Source organism: Pseudopipra pipra, chromosome 1, assembly GCF_036250125.1.
Source record: "Pseudopipra pipra isolate bDixPip1 chromosome 1, bDixPip1.hap1, whole genome shotgun sequence".
NCBI lineage: Eukaryota > Metazoa > Chordata > Aves > Passeriformes > Pipridae > Pseudopipra > Pseudopipra pipra.
In genome coordinates this window covers 66,440,612-66,464,786 of record NC_087549.1, presented here as the reverse complement: position 1 = coordinate 66,464,786, position 24,175 = coordinate 66,440,612, and the positions used below count along the sequence as shown (strand labels likewise).

The 24,175-nt window shown below is 37.8% G+C and overlaps 1 protein-coding gene across 2 annotated transcripts in view; it reads right to left on the bottom strand.

Annotated features, from left to right (window-relative positions):
- The window catches only part of MOCOS (molybdenum cofactor sulfurase), a 217,450-nt gene that overhangs the window by 71,242 nt on the left and 122,033 nt on the right, over positions 1-24,175 (bottom strand). For both annotated transcript variants that reach the window (XM_064659925.1, XM_064659930.1), the window contains one exon: positions 21,215-21,291. In XM_064659925.1, coding sequence (XP_064515995.1) covers positions 21,215-21,291 — 77 coding nt within the window. The remainder of the gene's footprint in view (positions 1-21,214; positions 21,292-24,175) is intronic.

The window sequence follows — 24,175 nt, the reverse complement described above, 5'->3', positions numbered from 1 at the left end:
AAACATATCTCTGTAAGTATTGTTTGCTAAAGGAAACATTAAAAAGCAATAACAGAGAAAAAAGCACCTGTTTGATGAAGGTCTGCTGGACTGCTTTTAACAAGACACTTTTATAAAAAAGAATTTCTGAAAGGGACGTAAGCATACTTATTTAGATACCTTCACACTTTGCAATTGTGTCCATTTTATCATTATATATTTTACTTAGTCTGAGGAAAGCTCACTATCCACAGACCGCTCCTTTCCCCCCTTTATTATGATGTACATAAGAAATTTTAAGTTTGATGGATAAACAGGTGTATATTGCAGATAAAAGTTTAATAAATGTGCTCTGAAATGAAGATATTCTGCTTAAGAAAATTACTGCATCAACAATATACCCTTAAATTTCTTGAAAATAAAAGCTGCATTAAGACCTCGATCCTGGAAATAATTTATTACATGTCATTAATAGTTATATTCCTATAAGAGACTACTTATAGAAAAGCCCAATAAAATCAAATCCATTGGGCTTCCTGGCAATTACTGTGGAAGTCCAGATAGTTTAACAGAGAAGTTTTCCTTTTTAGAGTTTGGGGGTATTTTGTGATTTCATATGGGATTCTATATCCAGCTCATAACTCTCTTCTAATTGCTAGCACATGGTTACCAATGTAATATAAAAGCTTTTATTTTCTATTAAATCCTTGACAGCTTTTTCAGGAAGGGCTAGACCCTAAATATTTAAGATTAATTTCAATAACCATTTTTTAAATGCCCATAAAAAGCTTACAGGCTTCTTCCCTTGCTACCATTCCCATATGTGTAGCATAGATTGATTCTTCCCCAAATGGTACAATGACCTCATGAACCACAGGAATAACCCACCTCCTGATGCTGTGTTCATGGAAATAAATTAGAAAAATTTGTAGTGATTTAAATCAACCCTGAAGCAGATAGACAGTCTGCATGCATGAACGCCCATTTTTACCCCGGTACTGATACCCTTGTCCAGCTTTTCAGAAATGCACCAACTCACAGTTAGGGTTAGTCACTGCAAAAATTTTGTTTTAACCTGACAAGAAAAATTCAATTTCAGGTGAAAAAAAAACGTTTCAGGGATCACCTTCTTCAAGCTCAAGAGTGATTCATCCCAGCAAGCAGGAAGCCAAGTAAAGGCAGCAGGAGACTTTCATGGATGAACAAGGAGCTCCTCACTGAACTAAAAGAAGTAGAGAGGTGGAAACAGGGCCAGGTGATCCAGAAGGAATACAGAGACATGGTCTAAGCATGCAAGGATGCAATTAAGAATTTGGTGAGCGATGTAATGGGTAACAAGAAGGACTTCTGCAAGCAGAAGTGCTGTTGAGGAATGACATAGAAAAGGCTACAAGTCTTGATGTCTTCTTCAACTCATTTTTTACTGGTGAGCCTTGCCTTTAGGAATCCCAGGCCCTGAGATCAAAAGGAAAGCCTAGTCCAATGACAACTTACCATGAGTGGAACAGGATCATTTTATGGAACCCTTAAAATAAACTGGGCATAAACAAGTTCATGGGTGCTGACAGGATGCTCGCATGAGTGCTGAGGGAGCTGGTTGCTGTCACTGATAATCCTGATAATCTGTGAAAGAAAATGGTGACTGGAAGAAGGTCCCAAAGACTGGAGGAAAGCAAGTGTCACTCCTATCCTCAAGAAGGGCAAGAAGGACAATTTAGGGAATTACAGGCTGGTCAGCCTCACCTCAGTCCCTGGGAAGGTAATAAAGCAAATTACTCTGGAAACCATTTCCACATACATGAAAGACAAGAAGGTGATTAGGAACAATCAGTATGGATTTACAAAGAGGAAAACATGCTTAAATAACCTCACAGCCTTCTTCAATGAGATGACCAGTTCAGCAAACGGTGAGAGAGCAGTGGATTTTGTTTATCTGGACATCAGTAATTTTCTACACTCTCTCCTGTAAAATCCTCAAAGACAAACTGATGAAATATGGGTTAGATAAGTAGACAATGAGGTGGACTGAAAACTGGCTTAACTTCCAGGCTTACAATGTTATGATCAATGGCACAAAGTCTAGCTGGAAGCTAGTCACTAGTGATGTACCCTGGCTGTTTGCAATTTAACAACTTCATTAATGATTTGGACAATAGGACAGCATGCACACTCAACAGATTTGCAAATGATACAACTAATGATTGTCCTGCCAACCAGAGGGACCTTTACAGGCTGGAGAACTGGAAAGACAAATTCATAAAGATCAACAAAGAGAAAGGCAAAGTCCTGCATCTGGGTAGGAGTAAACCCAGGCACCAGTACTGGTCAGGTCTGACTGGTTGGAATGCAATTTTGTAGAAAAGGAACTGGGTATCCTAGTGGACAATAAGTTGCTCACAAGCCAGCAATGTGTCCTTGTGGCCAAGGAGGTAAATGGTATCCTGGGTTATATTACACTACTGGAGGTGATCCTTCCCCTCTCTTCAGCATTGGTGAGGCCACATCTGGAGCGATGTGTACAATTCTGAGCTCCCCAGTACAAGACGTAGTGAAATGAGTCTAGTAAAGGACTATAGAGATGAATAAAGGACTCGAGAGTCTCTAATATGAGGAGAGGCTGAGAGAGCTGGAACTCTGGAGAACAGATGTCTTGGCAGGGATATTCTCAATGTGTATAAATACACAAATGAAGGGTTGTAGGGAAGATGACGCCAGGCTCTTCACGGTGGTGCCCAGTGACAGGACAAGAGGTAATGGGCACAAACTGAAACACAGGAGATTACACATTAACATCAGAAAAAACTCGCCAGGGAGCCCTCAACCTAGAGCTGGGAGGGCTCTTGGTTTTCATTCCACTGAGCAAAGCAATTAGTCCCTATGTGGGCCTAGAGGAGACATACAGACTCATTCAAGCAAAAGGCAAAAAGCCTATCTATTTATGCTGCTAGTTTAATTTTCCAATGATATATTTGTTGTTCTTTTACATGGACACAGTGACTAACAGCTTTAATAACCTTTGAGTAGCCAGACTTAATTATAAAATTTAGCCTCTATGAAAGGAAAGCAGGTTTTCTACACAACTGATCAGGAAACAGAATTCTGTCATATATGAAATTCTAAGATACTAAAAAGTAATTCTGTTTTGAATTGCAAATATAAAGTCATGCGAAGTGAAAATTTTTAAAAGTCACTACACAGTTCATGCCAATGAACAAACATCTTAATAACTTACAAAAAGGTTTTAAGGATGTAGTTGCCAGAGTTGCTGAAGATGTTGCACTCACTGGCCTAGAGAATTGTCTTTTCATCAAGTATATTCTGAGTGATGTAACTCAAAAATTCACCATGTTGTTTTGTTTTGATTACTGAAAACTTCTAAAGTTAGTAAAAAACATCTCATTAATTACCTTTGAGAGCAGCTAACAAGATGTATGAAAATTAATATATTTTAAACTATAAGAAAACCAGATGAAGCAAAATATTTCCATACCTTCTAGGTACAAGATCAGTGAAATTTTTTACAAAAGAAAACCCTAAAACCTCAGAAATTACACATTTCCACAAAATATTTAAATTTCACAAAAATAAAATATCAGAGAATAATTTGGTAGTAAATAAATTTCTGTCCAATACATCTGCAAGTGAAGAATACATCAATGTCATCAAGAAGCTTTGCAGCAGATTTAGCTCTTTCTGGAGTTACCTTTCTGAGATTTGGTAGACTCTTAGTTAGCCAGAACACACAAAAAGAAGGAAAATCAGTTTCTGGATTGAACAGTTGAAGCAAAGGTCTTACAAGTCCTTGGGAATGTGCCTCATCACAAACCACCATGGGTTGTGGGACAAGGAAGACTGATGTCAACTTTTCTTTCTAGCTGTATTCTACCAGGCTTATCAAATAGAAAAGAGGCTCCTATGACTTCTTATGGATTTAGTGGAAGAAGGGAATCACCTATGTAAGATATTAGCTCATAGCAAACCATGTGGTCCTTATGTATTTTCCACATTTCCTGGAAGTATAGCTTCAGTAAACAGAGGTTGCTTGAACATTTCTCTTCACCCAGAGGGTGGTTGGGCATTGGAACAGGCTCCCCCGGGAAGTGGTCACATCCTGACAGAATCCAAGAAGAGTTTGGATGATACTCTCAGGCACACGGTGTGACTCTTGGGGATGGTCCTGCGCAGGGTCAAGAGCTGGACTTGATGATCCTTGTGGGTCCCTTCCAACTTAGTATATTCTGTGATTCTGTGGTTATTGTTGAGTTAAAGGGGAAAAAAGGTTTTTCTGGAGAAAACAGTTACAGCTCAGTTAAAGCCAAGAACAGAAAAATCTGAGACTAATAAAGTTTCTTCCTTATAGAGGAATCCTCCCCAGTGGTGAACTATAGAGTAAAATATCTATTTCCTAGTAAAACCCTTCTCATAAAGATCTGTAGGCTACGGGTAACTGGATATAAACTACGCTAGTTCCAAGGTTATATAAGTTGTAATAAATCCTGTACAGCTTCAAAATACAGGTGTCCTAATCTCATTTTTGCCTTTCTTTTTTTTTTCATTTCATATGCTCTAAGTTCAGTGCTAAACACAGGTCATCCAGACTTGTGTTCTACCTACATCAGCTAACTAAAACTAACCTGAGGTTTGTTATTTATACATTAATTTATGGAAATAAGTAATAAGATATTCAAAGTATCGTGAAACTTTGGCATTGAGCAGGCTCAATTAAGATGTGAATACTAGTTTAACTTGCCACAGTTATTTGGAGCAGAGTGTTATAATTTAACTGCATAGGGCAGTATGGTAAATCCAAAAATTTCTGCTACTGCTAGTCAAGTCACACTGAGATACAAATAACTAATAAGAACAAAAATAAAGTAGGAACAGTAAGGACAGCTGCAACAAATTCTTAAGGTAGTCTCAGGGCTCCTGGCAAGAGGAAGATGCATCTCAGCAGTTCTCACCGCTGGAAAGCAATGCCAGCCTCTGTCACCAGACAGTGCAGAGCCTGGCATTGCACTCAGCAGTCTCTGCTTGAGCATTCTCTCCAAGGTCCTTACAGAATTTAAATGCTTGTTCCCTCACCATTAGCTGATGGACACTGACAAAACCTGACAAAATCTGCTGAAAAATCCACTGATCACAGACTGTTGATGCACTTCACCAAAATATCTGCCTAGTAAAGAACCACATGCACACAGACCAACACAGATGACTCTCAGTCATTGTTTATCCCTGTTCTTCCCAAACATGAACCCTTTAGCCCCAGAAACACATAGGACTCACACAATTATTAAACCCTGCTATTTCATCTGCTTTATGCTACTCCTATCTAATCTCTCACAAACATCGATAAATCCAATCCAAGTATCTCAGATTATATCCATTCCCTTTAAAGGAGGCATAGAAAGCAAGTGAGAAGAGGAGACAAGGTCCCACTGCTCAGCAGCTCCTCTGGGGAAAGTAAGTCCTGCAGCAACTCAAGAGAACACTGACTGGTCAGTGGAGTTGGAAAAAGTTGGAATAAGAGTTCATAGAAGCCCTTTTGTGAGACACAGGCACACACCATTCTTCCCTACTCATGGTTTGTTGGGGTTTTTTTAGAAGTATGCAGTGTTACACTGGCTTTGAGGTAGAAGGAAAACATTGATAACATTGCCAATATTTTAATTTTCTTCCCCTTGGTCCCCTGCAGGTCTCAGTTCCCTTTTAAATTTGAGCCCAGGATAAGCTTGCAAAAATTGCTTCTAACTCTCTTTTGACATGAATGTAAGTCACAAAGACAAGAAGGTACTAAAAGATTGTTAACAGGAAGAATGGGAAGTAGTCTCCAAGTATCTCCTCCACCCTATGCTGTAAAGCAGATCTGGATGTTTTCTTTAAATCTCAAGGCACTAACACTGCTTCATAGCCATTCTGCCAGTTTCATTAATTGCACTTCTATTCCAATCACTTCATAAGCGTACTGTAGTTATAATCTGGCTATTTATCCTAATGTTTGATGTTTCTGACTCACATAAATACATTATGTTTGAATGCAGAGAAGTACTTTGCATGACAAATTTGAGATTTCTGCTGGAAACATCTGACTGAAATTTATTTTTGCTATCCATAGGGAATAAGCCTCTGCATTATTTGATTGTTATTCACATTTTGGTAATCGCATTACGAACCTCTACTAAGAAATGAAATGGCAATGTGCCTTTTTTTTTTTTCTCCTCTAAGAGCAAATGTCTCCCTCCCCCTCCCAGATGCACAAACCTTGAAAAAGCATTAGAAAATTAAAAAACCAATAGAAATAAAGTAATGTATCTACATTTGAATATTCATTAAAATACGGCTTTGCTTAGTCACTGATTGCCATTTGGATGATGCATGATACTTAGGCAAGCTTAATGCAACAATGGGAATTCGGTCTTGTGTTTACAGGATGAGTGTAGACTTTAATAGACAGATTCCTAATGGTGCTCAGCTGCCCTAATTGCATTAATATTGTTAGGTCATAAACCACTTTACATCAGTTGGTGATATGACTTTTTGTTGTAAATAAGACCTCAGAGAAATAGTAATAGATTTCATTTCTGCATTTTATTTAGATCCATCTTCGTATTCCTCATTCTATCCAGCAGCTGCTCTACCTACAATATTTTATACTAAGCACCACATGTCTGAGTTGTCCAATGGAGTTATTTGCCCTTGGCATTGTTTGCCCTTTGTTACTGTGTTGTTATATATACTCTTCTCTCCCAGAGACTTCCTCTAGCAGATCCTGCACTGGCAGAAAATTTACTGCATTTTATCTCATTCTGTATAACCATTATCAAACATCACGAGCACAAGAAAGGATGACACAAAAACATCTCTGGGCTACTAAAACTCATGAGTCAAATTCATTTCTTGTTTCACCTCACAAATCACAGCGATCTGTTAATTGTGTCCCCCACTGCTTTTAGATTTTATGAGCATCAAATCACAGCAAGTTTTTTCTCTGGAATTTGTTGAAAAAAAACCCAACAAAAACTAGAACTAAACAAAAAATGCTGCCTCTACTCTTACCCTTTTTAACAGTTTTCTAATCTGAATATCTGATGTTCTTCCTGCCCCTTGACCATATGGCAGCAGCTGAGAATCTCCTTTGCTCTGTTGTACCATCCTGAAAAACCTATTGATTGCTCTTCCACCAACTAACTAGCAGTAAGCCCTCATTTTCTGTATTCAGAAGAAAAGTGAACACAAAGTCATGATGGAAATGGAAACGAGGCTGCTTTGTCAGTGTGTGATGAGTGCACAGAGCTATCTAGTTTGCTTACCTGATACTTCTTGACTTGTTATCAATGTAATGTCCACTAGTCATGTAGTGCGTATTAGTGCCAAAGACAGATAAATGGCTTAATAATGCAAAGAAAGTGATTAATAGGAACATGTCAATCCATTTAACTGGATAATAATTATCTTCACAATATGTTTCTCACAATTAAACTAGCACAATCCAAACATCCACATGCATTTCCCATACCAAGAAAAAGATATTCTTGAGTTTGAACTTCATTGTTTTTCTTAATAATTGGATGTACTCAGCAGTTTGACGGCCCAGATCAACAGTGCATGTTGGCTAGTGCAAGGGCCCCTCATCGATCTTTTGCACACATGGTAAATTAGTCAGACAAGAGCAGCTTGCAGCCCCCAAATCCTTTTAATGTTATTGTTCTTATTGAATTAAGTGGCATTGAACAATTGGATTGTCCTCACAGTTCCTTTTCCTGTTTTTCCTCCCCTTTCTTGAACACCGGTCTAATTCTCCTGATGACTTTCTTCTAAGAATAGCAAAAGCCCTGCGGAACAGCAGGAACATCAGGCACTATGGGAATGCTTTAAACTTTGCAAACATTGAGAAACCAAACATACATGGAAAAACACATTTTGTGTTCTGCTAAACAGGGGTTTAAGTTCATACAAGCATTTTCTTTTTTTTTTTTTTGTTTTTGTTTTTGTTTTTGTTTTTGTTTTGTTTTGTTTCTTTTGATAAGCAGAGACATGTCCCTAAAGGAAGTCATTGATTATTTTAGTCTCTGTTCATGTGTGCACTCATTTGTGCTGCCACTCATTGCTGAGCACCCTCCGTTTCTGTGGACATACTCATGTGATGAAGTAATCAGGACTGCCTTACACATTTTGGATTTTATGAAACAACTGATTTATAGGGTGACACTTGAGTATCTTCCACAATATTGTCCAAGATAGTCCACGGAGCTTTTGTTCTCCACCCTCCACCCATACCATCTTTATGTCTCTAATTCCTTTGGACCTGACTCATGTTTTTTTAGATTATAATAATATGTAATTCAAGCCTCTGCTTAGCAGCCTCTGTCAGCCTACACAACACACTGCCTATAGAAGAGACTAAGGGGCCAGAAGTGGACAACTGTAACTGTCACCCATAGCCCTAACAAGGATTGTGAATTTGAGCATTCAGACACAGCATTTCATGATTTTTATTTATGGAGACAGGGGTGGATGAAATCTCCGTTAGTAGGCTGGACTGCCACCTTCCTGAGCTCAGAAGTAGGTACACTGTCTACTCAGCCTCTAGGCCAAAATTTGGGGTGTACATCTGGAAAGAGAAATCTCTTAATCACTTAATCAGCAGTGATGATGGTGAATTAGCAGATCATGCAAACCAGAGCCCAAGTGAAATCTAACTAAGTTTCATTTCCTTCTAGAAGATTATCTTATATCAAAATAAAAATAAAAAATAGATACTCTCACACCAGATAATAAAGACAGTGGAGAAGAAAGAAATTACAACAACAAACAAAAATCCAATGATACTTGTTCCAAATGAAATTGGGTTGAAAAAATAGTTGAAGCACCTTCATGAATGGAGACGATCCTTGTTTCCAAAACCCAACAAAAATGGCAACAACATAACTGCCACTAGTATGAAGAGGAAAAAGGGAAAGATAAATGTAAAAAATTAAAAATAGGTGCCTGGATGCACCCTGCAAAGGCACTGGTCTGTTGCTTTCAGTTACCCACATAACTTTTCGGATACTTTAAGAAAATAACTCACACTTAGGTCCAGGCTCTCTACTAGTTAGAAGCTGAGTTTCACTGCTTAAGATATAGTCATAAGAAGGAAAACAAGTTATTGTTGTGATTATGTGACCTATACTGAAGAAAAACCCCTTTCAAAGTAGACCTCCTCTTCCCTCCCAAAACAGGCTCAAATACAACTCTGAGAAATCAATCTACCCTGTTACCTGTTCACTCATCTAGAGTCAATTTGCTCCAATTTTTCATTATACAGAATGAAAAGAAAATCATGCCACTGTGTGTTGCCAAAATTAATGAAAACTTATTTGTATAAATCAAATCAGTTCAATAATTCTGAATGATCCCCAGCCTTGCCCTTTAGTTTCTGGAATGAAGTTCTTTTATGGTGTGAGCTAGCCATGTCCTAGGAGTGAAACTAGCTCTAGTATTAGGGGTCTGTACTCTGAAAATATTTGTCAAACCCACCTATAAATGGCAGCTTTCAAAACAGCATCTCCATGATCTTGGCCAAAGATGTAGGGCCAGGTGCTATCAACTACCATGTCTCCACTAACATCAATAAACTATGACAGTTTATATCATAGAATCATTAAGGTTGGAAAAGGTCTCCAAGATTGAGTTCAACCATTAACCCAGCACTGACAAATCCACCACTTAACCATGTCCCTGAGCACTACATCTAAGCATTTTCTGAACACTTCCAGGGACAGTGATCCCACCACTTCCCTGAGCAGCCTGTTCAAATGCTTGCACATCATGACTGAAATACTGAATTGTGCTGCTGAACACTCAGAAGTAAACAACTTATTTCCTAAAGGTTTGCCAGGGAGGTTATGGTATTGAAGTCCTTCTAACATAAATAGGGTTTATGTCAGCTCCTGTGACAACAGCTCAACCTAGTTTGCTTGGTGAAGTAATTACATATATCTGAGCAGATCTTCTGCCAACATCTCTTCTCTAAGTTTGTAAGTTTGTAAGTTTGTACTTTAAAGGAGAAACTAGACAGAAATTTTACTACCCTGGGGTTTCAATTAATAATGTGAGTAAAATACAAAAAGTAGTAAGTCTTGGTCAAAACAGTAATAAACCAGAAATTTTAGACAGAACATGAGACAACACGCTCATGCTGAAAGACCGTAAGAAACAACAGAGTTAAATCAAACCTTCATATTAAACACAGTATGTTAGAGTACAATTTTTAAGATGTTTAACAAAATACATGTAATCTCTTTAAAGTTAAAAAAAAAGGAGAAAGACATAGAAGAGAAATTTCATAGAAATTAGGATGTATATGAAAATGGGGGAATAGGAGATGTGATATGGGTAACAGATGTGTGGATCTCAAATCTGTAATTAGGCTGAGGTGCACATAGAGTCCTGAAAGCATAACAGACCTGAAATAGCCATTACAAATACATATGAACTTAGAGTAAATAAAATAAATGCTTTAAGGAATGTAGAACACAAACATACAAAGTAGGTTCAGTGAAATTTTACTTCAGATAATAGAGACATTTTACTTGAGTAAAGCTAACCTGAAAAATTTCACTGTTATAGCAGGCCTCTTATAAGAGGGACTCATCCCTTTTAAAATGATTTAACTGCCCCCTGAAAAACAAACATTAGAAGACAGGTACTTTTTAAAATATATTTTACCAGTAGCGATTGTGGGAAAATGTTCCCACTCCAACTGGATGGAACAGTGTCTTGAACCCATGGGCTACCTGAAAATGCAAAGGCTGATTTTGAAATATTTAATGACCTCTTGTTGGGGGCAGGTAATCAATTACCTGTGTTCTTTCAGTTCTGCTTTTGCACCTCTGCAAGGCCACGCTCACCCCAAGCTATGTGTGTGTCTCCTGGGAGGGCAGCAAGGCTGGACTGGAGAGGAGAAGCAGGGCTGCCAGGTGGACTCCCAGGGGCTCCTTCAGGGTCTAAGCCCAAGGAGAATTTACTGGTATCTCTGTCTGTGTGAGCCTCATGGCACCCTGATGGCCTCTTAAGTGTTTAAACTGCAACTAGAGCAGCCAGCGCACAAGAGTTGAAACCCCATCTAGAATGGCTCTATTGAGAGCCATCAACAACTGGGAAAAGGTGACAGCTGAGGTAGATGTTTACTGAAAAAATATACTGTGAGTGTGGAGCAAGCATTACACATGAAACCAGCCCCTCTAGGCAGAATAGCTCTTCTGGTTATATCCTGTAATTTCTTTCTTTCCATTCTATATTGACTGAATCAAAATCAATGGAGACTAACGATGATTTTCACATGATTTGCAATTAGTTCTGTTCATCTATAATGGATGACAAACTTCTTTATCATCTTCTTCTCTGATATGCACATTCTTGCAGAAAGTAGCCTAGCCATTCAACAGGAAGTAACCTTACCGAGAAAATAGGAAAATTTTATTTTGCCTTTATTGATTTTGTATCTGTTGATATAATGCTTAGTGCTTCTTCCCATAAATAATAGATTTAATGCCGCAGCACATCTAAAAGCTTCAAAGTAATAATTTCTATGTTACTAAGTCTCCCCTTTGGAGATGTAAGAAATGGCAATGTAGGACCTGAAGAGGAGAATGTCAGTTAACAATTTGCCAGTAGATGTCTCTGCTAAACACAATGAAGGGAAAATACTCAGTTTGAAACTTCAGTGAAATGCGAGTGGCAGTTTGCATCCTTCAGCTGAAGAGTAGGGGTAGAACCAACTAGGTCACTAGCACTTTCTGAAGACTATTCTTACATAGTCACAGTGTAAATGGCATTTACTTAAAACTTAGTGAGTCCCAACTTAATTAAATATTAATTTTGTCTCCTGATATTATCTCACCGAGTAAGAAGAATTCAATAAAGGCTAAACTTATGTATTAATATTCTTGGCAGAAGTTATGAATATGGAGTCTTGGGGAAAAATATTTTTATCATTGAAATTCTAATTTTTGTGAAAACAAGCAGTCCATTCCTACTTCCAACAGAGAATTTCTTTACTAAGTATTTTGCCTCAAACTAAAATATCATTATGTGGAAAAATAAATTTTCGTTTTAGGCTGAAATATTGCAGTACATGGTACAATAATTATGCCCCTGATCGATAACGTTCAAACGTTCTTATATTTTCTTTACATCTATATGTTATTTGGAAATGGTCTTATTTGCAAAAACACAGCTTCTAAGCAAAGAAACTAATATTAGTTTCTCATAATTGGCACTTGCCGTAAACATACAGCATGATTTTCTGATTAATAACGAAAAAAAAGATCTCAAAAGGCACAGATCAGCTGGAAAAGCATCTGCTTAAAATACACACACGTAATTAGGAGAGGACGTCAAACAGACTTGATTACATATTTCATGGGTATGTGTCAAAGAGTGTAAAGCATTTGACTTAACCCCAGGGTGACTTCAAGAGGATTTACTCTATCTAGTGTTTGTGATTAGCACCATATAATCTGGATCTGCCAAACAAGTAGAGTTTTACACAATATGCAAATTTCATTTTGCTTTAATTTAGCCCCTTTGGATTTAGCATAAAATCTCTATGTTGCATGAAGGGCTGAAACAGCTGGATCCAGTTAGCTAGGAAATTAAAAATGTAATAAGGTAATCCTTGCCATGGTAGCCAGCACACACTAGATGGGACCCTGAGATCTGCTGAGGGATGGCTGCTGAAGTGTGCACCCCTAATGCCAGCCAGACCTCCACAAATAGCAAAATGCTGACCCTTTCTGTAATCTCAGGGTGCTCTAACCTTTAATGAAACTAAATTTATCTCACCACCCTGTCAAGGCTCATTTTCCAGACACATATTAATAAGAAAACTGTTCACTTATCAGTTAAGAAAATTAGTATCCACAAAGTAAGATTTTATTTTCTTGTTAGTATATCAAGATGTGGCAAAAAATAATTAGCAATACATCGCACTGTTTAACATGTAATGGAATTAATTTATGTCTAATTTTATTTGCCATTTCCCCTTCAGTTCTGGTTTTAGCTGGAACTATATAGAGGCAATTCTTGAATACTTCTTATACAGGTTTTTAAGAATACAGCCGAACAGGATTTTTATTTCTTTCCCATTTTAAATGGGTATTTTAAGAATAACAAGGTCCCTAACCTCATCAATCAATTTAGGCATCAAAAAGTCTTTGGAAGGTCTGCACCCAAGTCTAAAAGCCCTCACTTCTGTTCTCCTTTGAAAAATATTATCTCACAGGTCTTTATCTCTTAGCAATGAAAATGACAACTTTGTAGTGAAAATGATGATTCCTTCACATCCTAACTATATCTGACACAGAAAATGATTTTGGGAGAAAGGTATTATAGACAGAAAGTACTTCTTCTCCAAAATATCCTTTGACCATGTGTGGGCAATGCTGGATCGCTGTAGGAACAAGTGGATCTGAGATTCATTAGTCTTGACTGCTGTTAATATTCCTGTGGCCTTTATTGAAGACTTGGTCTTACAGCTATTCTCTCTCAAAGGAGGGTACAACAATTTCTCCCATTTTATTTATTGAAAGTGAAAGTGACAGATTTCACCATGCTTCCTTAGGCAGAACTGGGAACAGATCCTGTATCTACAGTAAAAAAGGTAGTCCCCATCCATTAATTCAAACTTGCCTTCCAAACGCATTGTATGTGCTTGGCTGCACTTCCAGGTAGTTGCACAAGTCTGCCTCACCTACTTGCTCATTTTGTAATACTGACCATGTAATTGTTTTAATTTCGTCTACAGCCATTAGCAAATGTGTGCTCAGTTGAGCAGGCGTTTGAATAAAGTAACAACAGTCCCAACAATGGCTTTTTTTGTTGCAAAAGAACCAATTGAGCTTTCTTTCCTCCTAATCTGATGTAACCAGTCATTTGAAAATGAAAATCATCACAGACTTCTGAAATAATTTGTACATACACACTCTTTATATAAGACATCTGTTTGACTATTTTACCATAACAGGGACATTCTCACCCTGGAGACAGAATTTCTTTTTTGCCTTTGTGAGATAGTTTGCTGTCAGACTGTGAGCCTTTCCCTGTCAGAGAAAGCAACATCTATCTGAATAAACTTGGATTTGAAGCATGAAATGTGTGTTGGGAAGCAGAAATCACTCCTAGAATAATGGACAGATATGGGTTTCACAAGCAGAAAAACTCACTTCACGCTCCTCGGAGTTCTTCCAGCATGTTCCCTGTTCTGTTTGACTGGTGCATTTCAACCACAGGAAATGTAGAACCTGCCCTGCTCAAACCAAGCTGCAGATCTAAGGGAAGCAAAAAATCCCAAATCACTATTTCTACCTTAACTAATCTGACAGCTCGGCTTTCTAATCCCAAAGGGATCATTAGCAGGAAAGTTATGTAAAAGTAAAGAAATGTCCTATACCACACTAAGCTAATCATCTAAGCTCCTTTGATAGACAATGAGAAGAGCTGCTATTGCTGGCTGTAACTCCTCTCATACTAAATTTCAAAAAATTCAGAGAGATCAAGCTGGTGAAGTTACTGCCTCTTCCACTGATTTCAACGGGAATCTAAATAGTACCTCAGACATAGGTGTTGACATCAACATAAGGTAAATCCCACCCAGAGATTGAATGCAGATCTGAAAACATATACAGTCACCTAACTCCCTGTTCCCCTAATTAGTATCTAATAGATTAGTATCTATGCGATTTAATAAATGTCGAGTAAATTTTGTGGCCAAGGAAAGGAACTCAAGTCTCCCAATTCCTCATCTAGCTCTCAGGCCATCATGTTAGCTTTCTTTTCGTGGCCCCATTGACGTCAGTCAGAAGGGTGTGCACACAGATGAGGTTTGCATAGTGAAACAGAATCTCATGTTGCAAACCTGAAAGTGAACAAGTGTGGGTAATTACTCTGTGGAGTAATTCTGTAATTCTGTAGAGGTTCTGATCAGTAGGCCATGATTTAGTTTTACAGCAACCATCTTATGTAACGCAGGAAAAACACCTGTCTTATATAATCCACTATGCAGAAAAAAAGCTACACACACTTGCAAGAAATTTAGACCATACAATTGCTGTTCACATTAGTGAAACCTTGTTCAATGACTGATCTGAATTGGAAGAAGGTTCCACGACTTAAGCTAGGATTCATAAACAGTGTAATAAAAAACATATACTAGTTGCTTAGTCATTTGCTGTAAAAAAAAAGTCCATATCTTTGCTTAGGAACACAATTAGTTTATTTGGAACTAAATAAATCAAATTAGATATGAAAAAAAGATTAATCACTGCAGTTTATTAAATGTTCTCTCCTCTTGTTTTCCTGGTTGTATACTACCGTATACCTCTCCTGATTTCAGTGACAGGGAGAGAGCAGGCTCAGGATTTATCATTCTTGTTAGATCACCACAAACTATCTTGAAGAAACTGAACAACTAACATATGGACAACTCTACTCTTGCCAGCTCATTAACAACTCTGAGTCATAGCTACCCCAGCTCAATGGGGATGTCCATATTCTTATGTTACCAATCAGGGCTGGGAAAAAGGATTAGCAGAGGCAGAAAACAGACAAGAATGTGCAATTAATGGCTGTACTTCTGTGTTAAAACCTGTAATTGGGAACAATCAGTGTAGGAGTGAATTTTGCCACTCCTCATGGTACAGAACAATAGTTCTTATAAATTCACTGTCTCTTTGGCATTTCTGCCAGCTTTATTAAGTCAACACAATGACCCACAACACAGTACAGCTGAGGATACTACCATGTTCCACAGCTGTCTTATTTCCTGTGCAAATACTTCTCTTTCTATTTCTTCCCCATATCTGGTTGGTCTTGTGTGTTGTTCTGGTTTTTTTTCTGTAATGATTTAACCAACAGTTGCATGAAGGTGTATAGATCATTCTTAAAAGCAACCACATGCAGTGATCTTAATTATTATAGGTTTCAATAACTTCAGAAGTAATACCTGATCCACAATATGAAACCGTGATTAGTAGGATACACAATACTTGTAACTAATGTCTCCTTCATCTAGGGATGAAACTAGACACATATAGATGTATAGATTAGACACATAAAAAAGGATGAAAGAGGAAAGGCAAATGCAGGACATACTAACTGGCACACATGAGAGTCTTCTACTGCCAACAGGATAGGGTTAAGTCTTCCTTGGTGATAAAAATGAGATCAGTGACTCCAGCAACCTTTCATATGAAAACACATAAGGCCCCCCAAAACAAAATTATTTCAAGTTTCTCCTGTATTCTTTAATATTTAGGACTTGCAATATACACAGCTCTGCAAAGTGAGACCTCAGTAGCTGCAGAACTCAAGAACCTAGTTACCACTGATCAAGTAAAAATCTTGTCAGTGTTGGACACTGATGCTCCCTGCTATTTCTTGCCTCAGCAAACCACAGCCAGTGCAAGAGCACCTGCACAGATCCCTCAGTTATTAGCTGCTCCAGCTTCCTCTTTCCAAAATCTCCCAAGGATTGAAAGGAAAGGACCCTGCTGAAAATCTCCCATGTAATAACACTGGATGCCCCCAAATGCCTTCACTACAGAAGTCTTGTTAACTTTTGTCTGAACACAGAACAATTATCTCTTGCCATGGTGTCCTAGTTAGGACAGCTGAGACCAGTTCATCATGGTATGGGTGTAACCCAAAACTGTGTATTCTATAGTCTTTCATGCCACTTCCCAGAAATTGTTAGCAGTAGAGGCCTGTAGATGTTCCTGTCCTCATACCCTTTTATGGAATTCCCCACTCTGAGGGAAGGACTGAGCATCCTCATACCCTTTTATGGAATTCCCTGCTCTGAGGGAAGGACTGAGCATTCCTGCCTGAACTGGAGAATATATAAACTTGGAGTTTTGGAACCTTTTTACCACTCGTGGGATCCAGAGGAAGACTGCAGCTCACCACTCTCAACCAGACTGCAGCTCACCACCCTCAACTGGACTGCAATCACCACGTTTGACCAGACTGCAACAGCTCTCCCACCAGCAGGTTTTTTTTCCCCTCTCCCTTTACTTTGGACTTGGGGGGGGGGGGGCAAGAAACATCACTTTGTTCATGCCCCAGGGTGCTGGATTATACATTTGGGTTTTGTGGGTTAAAACCAAATTGCTTGTCTGTATAATTGTTATTATTGTATTATTTTATTAAATTGTTATTCTGACTTATAATCTCTCTTTTGAGTTGAGTTCATTTCCCCTGCTGGTTAACTTTTAAACCAGCACACATGGGTATATTTTCTGTTAGTTGTGCTGTGCTTTTTCTTCATCAGTTCAGTTTACAATAAAGACATCTTGTCTTTCTTTTATTTCCTGAGAAGCACATTTTCTCTCTAGCTATATTACACAAAAACCACCCAAAACATTAATGTGCAGTACTACCTTTTTCTGGGTTATCTCTACAGGTCTGAGGAATGACCGTTTCTTTCTTTCACAGATTTTGGCCTCTTCACAGATTAGGGAGTTTGTGAATGCAATCCATGTCAATATTAGCAAGTGACTATTAAAAAACCCAAAACATAAAAGCAATTTTCAGAAAGAAACCTTGTATACAGCTTAAACTCTTTAAAGGCAGCCTTGGCAGGATTTCTTCTGGCAACTCACAAAGCTTCTCAAATCATGCTTTAGCTGTTCTGCTCTGCTTTCAAGGGTACAAATGATGCCTAGTTTGCATTAGTCAAGTCACAAAAGAAAGCTAGGAAAACCTGGATTGACATAACATGCTAGCAGCAAGAGCTGTTAAGCTGTAAGTAAATAACATCCTTGTTTGTTCTCTAAACCAAGTTCATCTTGGCACAAAAAGTTAACACCAGTGACAGTTCATCTCACTATTGATGAAAGGAGAATTTTGTCTTTCGACATACCAGCAGTGTCATTATCCGGGAATCCTTTGGATTTGAAGCTCTTATGCACTCCCTTCACATTTAGAAGTCAAACTTTTCTTTCTGATGCCAGCAATTAAAGTGCCTTCTCCTTAGTGTATTTGTATTTACCTATTAAGAATGTAGATGAAGCATTTTCTTGCTACTGTAAACTCATCAACCATTTTTCTTAGAATGCCCCCCCAACACATAATCTCAAATACAGTTAGAGAAGGTGTTAATTATAGGCAGTGAGGTGACGATATTAGTACAATTAGTATTGCCCAGGTTTGTTTTATGCTCTAGTACATCTTGTCACAAATGGCTGACATAGAGAAGGTAAAAATTTCACCAATGATTCCTTCTCTCTCTTAAAGCAAGGGAAGGTTTTTCCCCCCAAATGAAGCATTTCTTAAACAGCAGCCAAAATGAAGCATCCATTTTGAACAAACCTGTATATCACATGCCAGAACACATGTATTAATGTCATCTTTAAACTCATGCTTTTTAAAAGAAAATCCCAAATCCATTAAAATTATGAATGAAAGCAGCACTGAGGATATAAGCAGTAAAGTACAGAAGCCTCACACCCATGGTCCAGATTTAGGTGACATACCCAGACAATGGTAAGATGAAGTCACAAACTCCACACAGAAGAAATCCCAGTAATCTCTGCCAATCTGATTTAGGAAAATTTTTTTTCTGGTCCCTAATCTGGATGACTTGCATAACCCTAGGTGTTAAAACACAACGCACAAGAAAATCTGTGCAGTCCCACCAAATGCAGACTGCTAAACATCCTATCACCCGTCTCTGATGTACCAGAGGACAGTAAAAATTATTACACGGCAAAACGCAACAACAGTTCCAAAGATTAAGTTAAAAAAACAAGTTAGCCTCAGCCTTTAACATTCTGCACTGTATTTTGCTTTACGTGGTAAAATTGCCTTTATGAAAGCCAACATAACCTTTACTCTCCAACAAGCAATCAAGCATCTGGTGAATTTAAAGACAACTTTCAATTCATCGTCCTTAGGAGACTTAGTCTGCATTTTAAAATTTTTCCCAATGCATATTTCCTTCTAAAGAGAATTAATGTTTCCTGAACAGACATTATAATTATAATTATAGTGCACCTTACAACAATTTAATGAAAATTATGTGCTTTAGTTTCTTTTTTAAAACAGATGAAAATTTACTCATAAAATTACATACCAGCTGAGGTTAAGTTTAAAAATCATATAGATACAAGACCTCTGAAATTGTTTAAATACACACACATCATGATGCAACTCTGGCACGAAATGTGTTTTATTGTTAAATGAAAGTTGATACAGGTCTGAGATTAAGTCAGATGGTATTGGACTCAACAGATCTGTATGTTTCACAACACTGCCTAACATCGAAACTCTGAGTTACCTTCCATTAGTGATCTCCCTCCCAATCTTCAGTAATTACACTGGTATAATCCAGGTACAGCACACCCCAAAAGAACTTCAGCAGTGTTGTTATGACACATTAGGATAGAATTAATAATAAAATTAATTTATTATTATTTTAAATTAACAATTTTAAATTAACAATAAAATTAATTTATTTTGCTTGTTTCTACTCCAGGCTATTTCCAACACAGAATGAGAATCATTGTGTTCAAGGAGTGCAAATCAAGTACTCCAGCAGCTACAGCAAAGTGAGATTCAGAAGTGATTCACATTTGACAGTGCATTTTGCCACTGAAAACTCTGACAGTTGAAGTGGAAGAAGTATTTGTAAAGAGGCCTAAAACAAATCTGCAGCCCTTCTGGATTATGAAGTGCTTCTACAGCATGCAACAGCTCTGTTACACAGAAATGCTCATAGTCTCTGTTCAAAGGGAACGGTGGGCTTTTGACAGAAATTAAATAACCTGCAAAGGCCTATGTTCTCAATGATGTTCACGGGGGAAAATATGTTTTTCAATGTTTTATGAAAGGATTATAAGTATGAAAATTTGAAGCCAAATTCACACTTTTGGCAACTGAAAGGTCTCAACATACTATTTATTCATGTCTGTTTTCTACCCTGTCCTCCACTGATATCCACTTTATTCCGGCTCAGTGCTAAGTGTTCCTTTCAACCTAGTATTAAGAGATTTTTCAATTGTTTAGCTGAAATAGGTACCAATAGGAGGTTTAGATGGATGAGAAATGTAATAGAGGAGATGATATCATCAACTCTCACATTTATGGCAGGCAATGCTCCTATACATTAAACCAAAGCCCTCTTCACAAAGGAACACTCTTGTTTAAAATTGCTCATTTTTCAGCAGCATTCTATAATACAAGAACATGTACTAAAGGCTGGTTTCTGATCCTTAGTCTCCACATAGACCAACATCCTTACTTTTTGGGTCTCCTATTGAAGTGGATGAAAACTGCTATTGATTTCCACATGAATGGGACCTGAAGAATCTAACATAATACTCCTCACAGAAGTCTTGCACTGTGAGGAAGAAGAAACTAGAATCCTTCAGATAAATCATGACAATAAACCACAGATATTAGCCAAAATTATACTAACTGGAAAAGTACATAGGCAGTGTCTCTCTGGACTCACGCCTCTTTTACATCACAATGCACTTTATGCCTTTATATAGGAAATCAAAGAGTGGACTGAAAATGGGAGGTTCAGACTTTACACATTAAGTGTGCGCATACATGAGTATGAAATCCATTCAGGAACACGCTGGCACATTCCACATGTGGTAACATGCCATGGTGCAAGCTTGCCTGGTCAGGTGCCACCTCCTACCCTTTTCAGGAGAATCATTGACCCATGGCAGCAAACAGAGAGAGACTGTTTGGGGTGCTGAGTCAGACAAGCAGCAGGCTATCCTGAAGTAAACAAGGCACATGACTGTCGCTCTTCACATACAGGTTCTGGCCTGAAGATCAGCTTAAAGTTTTATTTGGGACTTTAGTGTTAGCTACTTGTTACGGGCTTCAAAGATATCAAAAAGTGCAAGCCACTCAGTGGCTTTCAGCCACACACTACTTTCTACTATCACTTTCCTATTGCATCTTTGTGAGTGTGAGGCAGACTAGAAGTGCTCGATGTACTCAAGTCTTGCACATCCAAAACAGTCTGGATACCTTTTTTTTTTTTTTTTCCAAACCAGGCTGGAATAATCCAATATGAGGAGTAATTCAGTTACACTGAAGTCTCTTCTTCACAATGATGAACATGGATAGTAACACTAGAAATGAAAATTAAGCTACAGCCATAAGAAACAGATCAGACTTGTGCCCTGTCTATAGATCTGGAACTTTAGTTTTCAGTATTAGAGTTATATTAACTGACCTGTGAGTTTTTCCAGAACATCGAATCCATGTTTCAGAGCAATGATATCAAGAAAAGAGACTGTGCCATCTTCAAACCTAAAGAATGGAATAAATGAGCAGAGTAAACAAAACACAGAGCTATGGTAGAGACTTTAAGTCTATTGTAAGAGTTACTATTTTGTATTCTGTGACTCTAACTTGCAGAGGGGGAACTCTTCTCTTAGGGATTCATCTTCCAGTCTTGTAGTGTCCTGTAAATCAAAAATATGTTCTTCAAAGCTATAGAGGTTCATATGAACAGTTGCTTGTGCATGGAAAGTTATAATTTACCCCTGAATGGGCTACTTGTGAGTTTTTAATTTTAAAGTAATGCTTAACAGTTATGTCTTCCTCCTGGAAATTAATTTTTAACTGACCTGTAACAAGAGCACTATAAAAGAACTGGGGGAAAAGTGCAATCCCTATCATTATCTTTTAAAGGAAACACCAAATGGAAACAAAACTGTCAGATTTTATGAACTACTGCAGCCATTCCCACAGTTCAAGAGAAGAAGGTGCAGCTACAAGGTGAGATTGTATTCAGGAAGTGGTGCATTCAAGGGGTCAGAAGGAACACCATATCAAGTATCAAAATATGGTCCATTTAGGCTTTGTGTGTACCGCAGTCCACAAGAAGTTTTAAGGAGTGATTATTCATCTTGCTTCACCACAAAGAGGAACATAGAATAATGAAGACAACTGATGAGGCTGGAACTGTACAGAGCCGTACCATGTAAGATGGAACCTGGGATCACAGCAAGTCTCTAAGAAAGAAGAAGCTGTCTCCAAAATTGTAACAGTTAATGCTGTAAATGAGCCCACCACCAACAACTCCAAATCTCATGTTTCAAGTTTAAAATTAAACTCTGACCATGAGGATGAGACCTCACAGGGAGCTGGTGTTCCTTATAACTTTTTCAGAAAGGTCTGATGATATCCACATTGAAGAATGACTGGACGAAATAGAACAAAACAAAGTTTCACACTTTTGAGTAAAACACTTTACATACACATTTTTTACCAGAAAACAGGGGATTAATTTTTTTTTCTGGATGTATAATTTTTCATAGTGCATGTTAAAAGCTTTTGGCACCACAATTAATTATGTATTGTGAAAAGGGTCAAAGGTTAAAAATGTCAGAATTCAAATGCTTTTTCTTTACTAAAATAAACTTCAATAGAATAGCATAACAGCTCTCACTTCTCACTTCTACTGTAAGTTTTCTTATTTCTATTTTATTTTTCTATAGTTATCAAATAATTTAAATACTGCAAGTGACATCATCAGATGAAGGACATATAAAGCTTCCAAAATATTTGGCAAAAGTTCACACAAAAAAAAAAAAAAAAGCAAGAGTATTGTGTATATATGATAATATGTTCAGCTGTGATGAAAGAAGACAGATAGACATGGTAAATAATTACAAACCAAGTGATAAGAAAAAAGTAGTGGACTGCTACAGGGACGAACAGCCCAAGAGATACTACTCATGTTCACATATTTTATCATAGCATAGGCCAAAGAATCCATCCTAGGAATTTTTGAATCTTGCCTACTAACAATAAACAAGTGCTCCTGAACTTCAGAGAAGAAGCCTCACATGTTGTCAGTGATGAAATGTAAAATGACCATTTGTGATTTGAAAGAGACCTACCACCAGCAATATTTTCACAGAGACCTGTGGACCGGTATCTGAGGGAAGCATTACTCTATCCAAAAAGCCATAAAAAATGTGGGAGGAGGAGGAAGAAAAGGTGCAGCAGAGGCTAACAGTTGATTTGAAACGAAATACAGAAAAACATTATAAACTTGCACTGGTTGCCAGGAAATGTCACAGTGGTCCCACAAGTCTGCCCAGGAGAGATTACACAGAGGATCGTGAGGGGGAATTGACCTGCCCTGCTCAGTTACTTGCAATGGTCAGCAAAGGAAGTAAAACACTAGGAACTAGACCAGAGCAGAGACACTGGCACTGAGCCCATCAAGAAGACAGCACAATCCTCCACAACCTGATCATTATCAAAGTAGAAGAGCTCTTGAAAGGGCAACAAAGGTGCTAGCCTAGATTGTCAAAGATCTCCAAATCTTACCTATAGTAAAAGGAGAGGCAAAAATTGTATTTCTGTTCATTAGATATGATTATTAACTAAGCAGACAACTACAGTACATCCATTGCTACCCAATAGGAGAGTTGTATGAACCATGTCACTCTTCTGAGATTGTAAAGATTTTTATGGAAATAGTTGAGAGCTTAGGTATCACTTTCCATTTGAAAAAAAAAAAAAAAGGCAAGCAAACACAGTTCTGGGGGTGTGGTCAGATCTTATGTTCCAGAACAGCACTGTTCTGGCAGTATATGCATCCTTCATTGTTTTTGCAGACTCATGTTATTTAGTCTTTCTCTATCACAAAAAATTGCCTCCTTGGAGCTCCATTGCAAGAACCAGAAGCCACAAAAGAATTGAAAATAATGCTAAAAAATTTTGCTCAAAGATATGGGCAAGTCTCTCTACAATTTAGATATGGACTATTTCCTCTCTTGTATTTTGTTTGTTCATATGGCTCCTTCTATTCATACATTACCAGTTTTCCATTTCTGATAAACAAAGTATGAATATTTATTATTCCTATAATATGTATATTATATATATAATATATATAATATTTCCAGTGCACTTGACTCTCACATATTGCTGATGAGCAACTTCGTGTCAAAATTTTCAGGAATCATCTATAAATTATTATATTTAGCAAATTAAGCCTTAAGTGTTATAGCAATAGTGCCATGGCAAAACATGATGCTAAGGGCAGCTATTCCCTTCTTGAGACACAAAGAGCTGTCTGTCAGAATATTTAAGATTGGGAGCAGACATGCTTCTTGCATTGCAAAACATTGGCTTCAATGACTACTTTTCTATTTCGTGCAATTGATGCTTCAAA